This window comes from Myotis davidii, unplaced genomic scaffold (assembly GCF_000327345.1).
Source record: "Myotis davidii unplaced genomic scaffold, ASM32734v1 scaffold573, whole genome shotgun sequence".
In the NCBI taxonomy this organism is placed as follows: Eukaryota; Metazoa; Chordata; class Mammalia; order Chiroptera; family Vespertilionidae; genus Myotis; species Myotis davidii.
Window position 1 is genome coordinate 4,563,766 of NW_006285997.1, and position 2,606 is coordinate 4,566,371.

Consider the following 2,606-nt stretch of genomic DNA (forward strand, 5'->3'; position numbering starts at 1 on the left):
AATCACAACAGAGGCTGGGCCATTAGCTTCTTCGACCGCAGGAAGGCAGCCGGACGCACCCAGCCAGTCCCCGCAGTAACAGGAAAGCCTGTGAAGTTTGGCAAGCACTTTTGTCTCCCTTGTGTCTTTAACCATCTCTGTGAGAAAGGTGCCAATCACAGGTAAAAACCTGAAGCGTTAGGGGGGTCAGATGCTGTCCAAAGCGACACAGCTAGTGCACAGGGACTGGAACCCAGGTGTCCTGCCACCCAGTCTGTTCCCTTCCCAGCCCACTGCCTGGACCTCCCTTCTGGCCACCTCCCATCTTGGGCCCCATAGCTGAGTGTGTGCTTGGAGAGCTGAGCACAGCAGAGGGGGCCGGTGGGCGTCTAAGGTGAACCTCCCCTCTTGTCCTGCAGATTCAGGTCCCCCAGGCCCCCAGGAGACAGTTCTACCAGCCTCGGAAGGACTTCAGTTCAGCAAACAGCAACCTGTGTCGGAGCTGGAAAGACTAACTCGGAGTCAGCCCTGAAGGGCATTCAGGCCCGGTCCTCACCTGGAGTCAAAGAGGGTGCCGTCCAGCAGCGTGCCGTTGTAGTGATACCTGAGGAAGTCCCCGCTCTGGCTGCGGCGCTCGCAGTTCTCAGGGACCACCTTGTTCTCCACAGAAATGCCATCCTTGGGGTTGTGCAGGTCCAGCAAGGCAACATCGAACACCAGCGATGCCTGCCCAGGAATGTCCTTCCCTGGGCGGAATGCAGGAAGGTCATGACATCAGGACACAAGGACTGCCACTCAACACCCCGTGTGTGTGGGGGGTGTAACTCATTCTTTGACAAATGTTCTTCCTCGTCTTGGGTGGCTCCCCCTGATGCCTCACTGTGGCCGGCAGGTACAATGTGAAGCCTGACTCCCTCAGGAAAAGGAGCAAAGGGACATGAATGAGGTAAAAGACGACTAGACCATGCTGTCTACGCTTGTGCTGGCCAATCAAGGCTCCACGTGGGTACCCCACATGCAAACGCCAAGACATCCCTCTGTGGGCATGTTTGTGTAGAAATGCAAATGATAGACATTTCAAGGCACAAATTCCAAAGCTCGGGTCTGCTCCTACCTAGACGTGTTCTTTGGAATACACAGCCAGTTTTATTTCAAAGAGATAATATGCAAAATTAAATCCTCTAGGTGCCTCCAAAACCAGATATAAATAAAATTAAAGTTAGCTGAGGTCAGAGAAAAAGTGACACCCGCAACCTGAAATATAAAGAGTCCACGAGTCATTTCTATCTCGCCTCTGGATGGCACTGCCTCTCCTGGATCTTCCGGCAGCGGAGTCCTGCAGATCAGCAACATGATCACCCACAGGGCGAGTTTACTGAGCACTCGCTCTTCCTGCGAAGATCAGCAGCCACCAGTAATGACCCCTAAGTGCAGTACTTTGGGATGAAAGTGAGTTCACTGAGGAACCACCGAACCACCGACCTCAACCCTCTGACTTGCCACTGTTCACCAGGCAGAGGAGGAGGCCTGGGCAAGTGAGCCACGCGGTCCTCCCCTCAGGGGGATGATGAAATCAGCTGAAACAGGCTGCTGAGTCAGCCTCTGGAATGCAAGGTATGGCCCATCCCCAGGGTGTGTGTGTGTGTGTGTGTGTGTGTGTGTGTGTGTATGTGTGATGGTATGCAGTAGGATATGCATCTTTTGTACTTTTCTGAATCTTGTAATTTAAGAGAAAAAAAAGAAAACCTTAAAAGGCACCCCAGGGCTAACATTTTTCTAGCATTATCACGTACTAATTGACTGTTCGTTGTCATTTTCCTAACAACTTTATTGAGATATAATTCCCATACAATTCACCTACTCAAAGTGATACCTGGACAGCTGAGAACAGTGTAAAGTTTTTAAAGAGTTCTTGTTTTAAATAAACCTTTTTTTAATATTTAAATTATTAATTCTTTAAAATAAATAAGTAATGTTCCTCATATTTAGCTAGGCATTTAGTTTTATGATGTATGTTGGGTGCATGTAGATGATGTCAAAAGAATTTGAGAGCCAATGCGAACGAATGTCCTCAGGCAAGGATGAGACCACCAGAGCATCGGTAAGATTGGACTGTCTAGTTCAAATCTCATTTCGCTGGTGGGAAAAACATAGGCTGGGCAGTGGTTGGCGCCCAAGGTTATAGCTTATGAGGCAGTGGCAGACGGCTTCCTTGTGAACGCCAATGACCATGAACACGTGGAGGTTCCCGCCACTCAGTCATCAGAGAGCAGATGAGCTGGACTAGCACTGGCTGCCCCACACGACTGTGCAGAGACGGAAACGCTGCGTCTGCACCGTCCAGGACAGGAGCACTCGGCCATGGACCAGCAAATAGTCACAAGTAGCTAATGGCTACCATATTGGACAGTGCAAGTCTAGACCAACAGGTCTGGGGGATTTCCTGTAGCGAGTTGCATTAATCACTGCAATAAAAATAAGGACAGCCCTGGCCAGTGCGCCTCAGTTGGTTGAGCGTTGTCTGTGCACCAAAAGGTTGCTGGTTCAATCCCCAGTCAGGGCACATGCTCAGGTTTCGGGCTCCATCTCAGGTTGGGGGCATGCAGAAAGCAGCTGATCAATGTTTC

At 50.4% G+C, this 2,606-nt stretch overlaps 1 protein-coding gene across 1 annotated transcript in view; it reads right to left on the bottom strand.

Moving 5' to 3' along the window:
• The window catches only part of FKBP9 (FK506 binding protein 9), a 28,184-nt gene that overhangs the window by 15,212 nt on the left and 10,366 nt on the right, over positions 1–2,606 (bottom strand). The window contains exon 6 of the mRNA XM_015559711.1: positions 536–725. Within this exon, the coding sequence (XP_015415197.1) occupies positions 536–725 (190 nt within the window). The remainder of the gene's footprint in view (positions 1–535; positions 726–2,606) is intronic.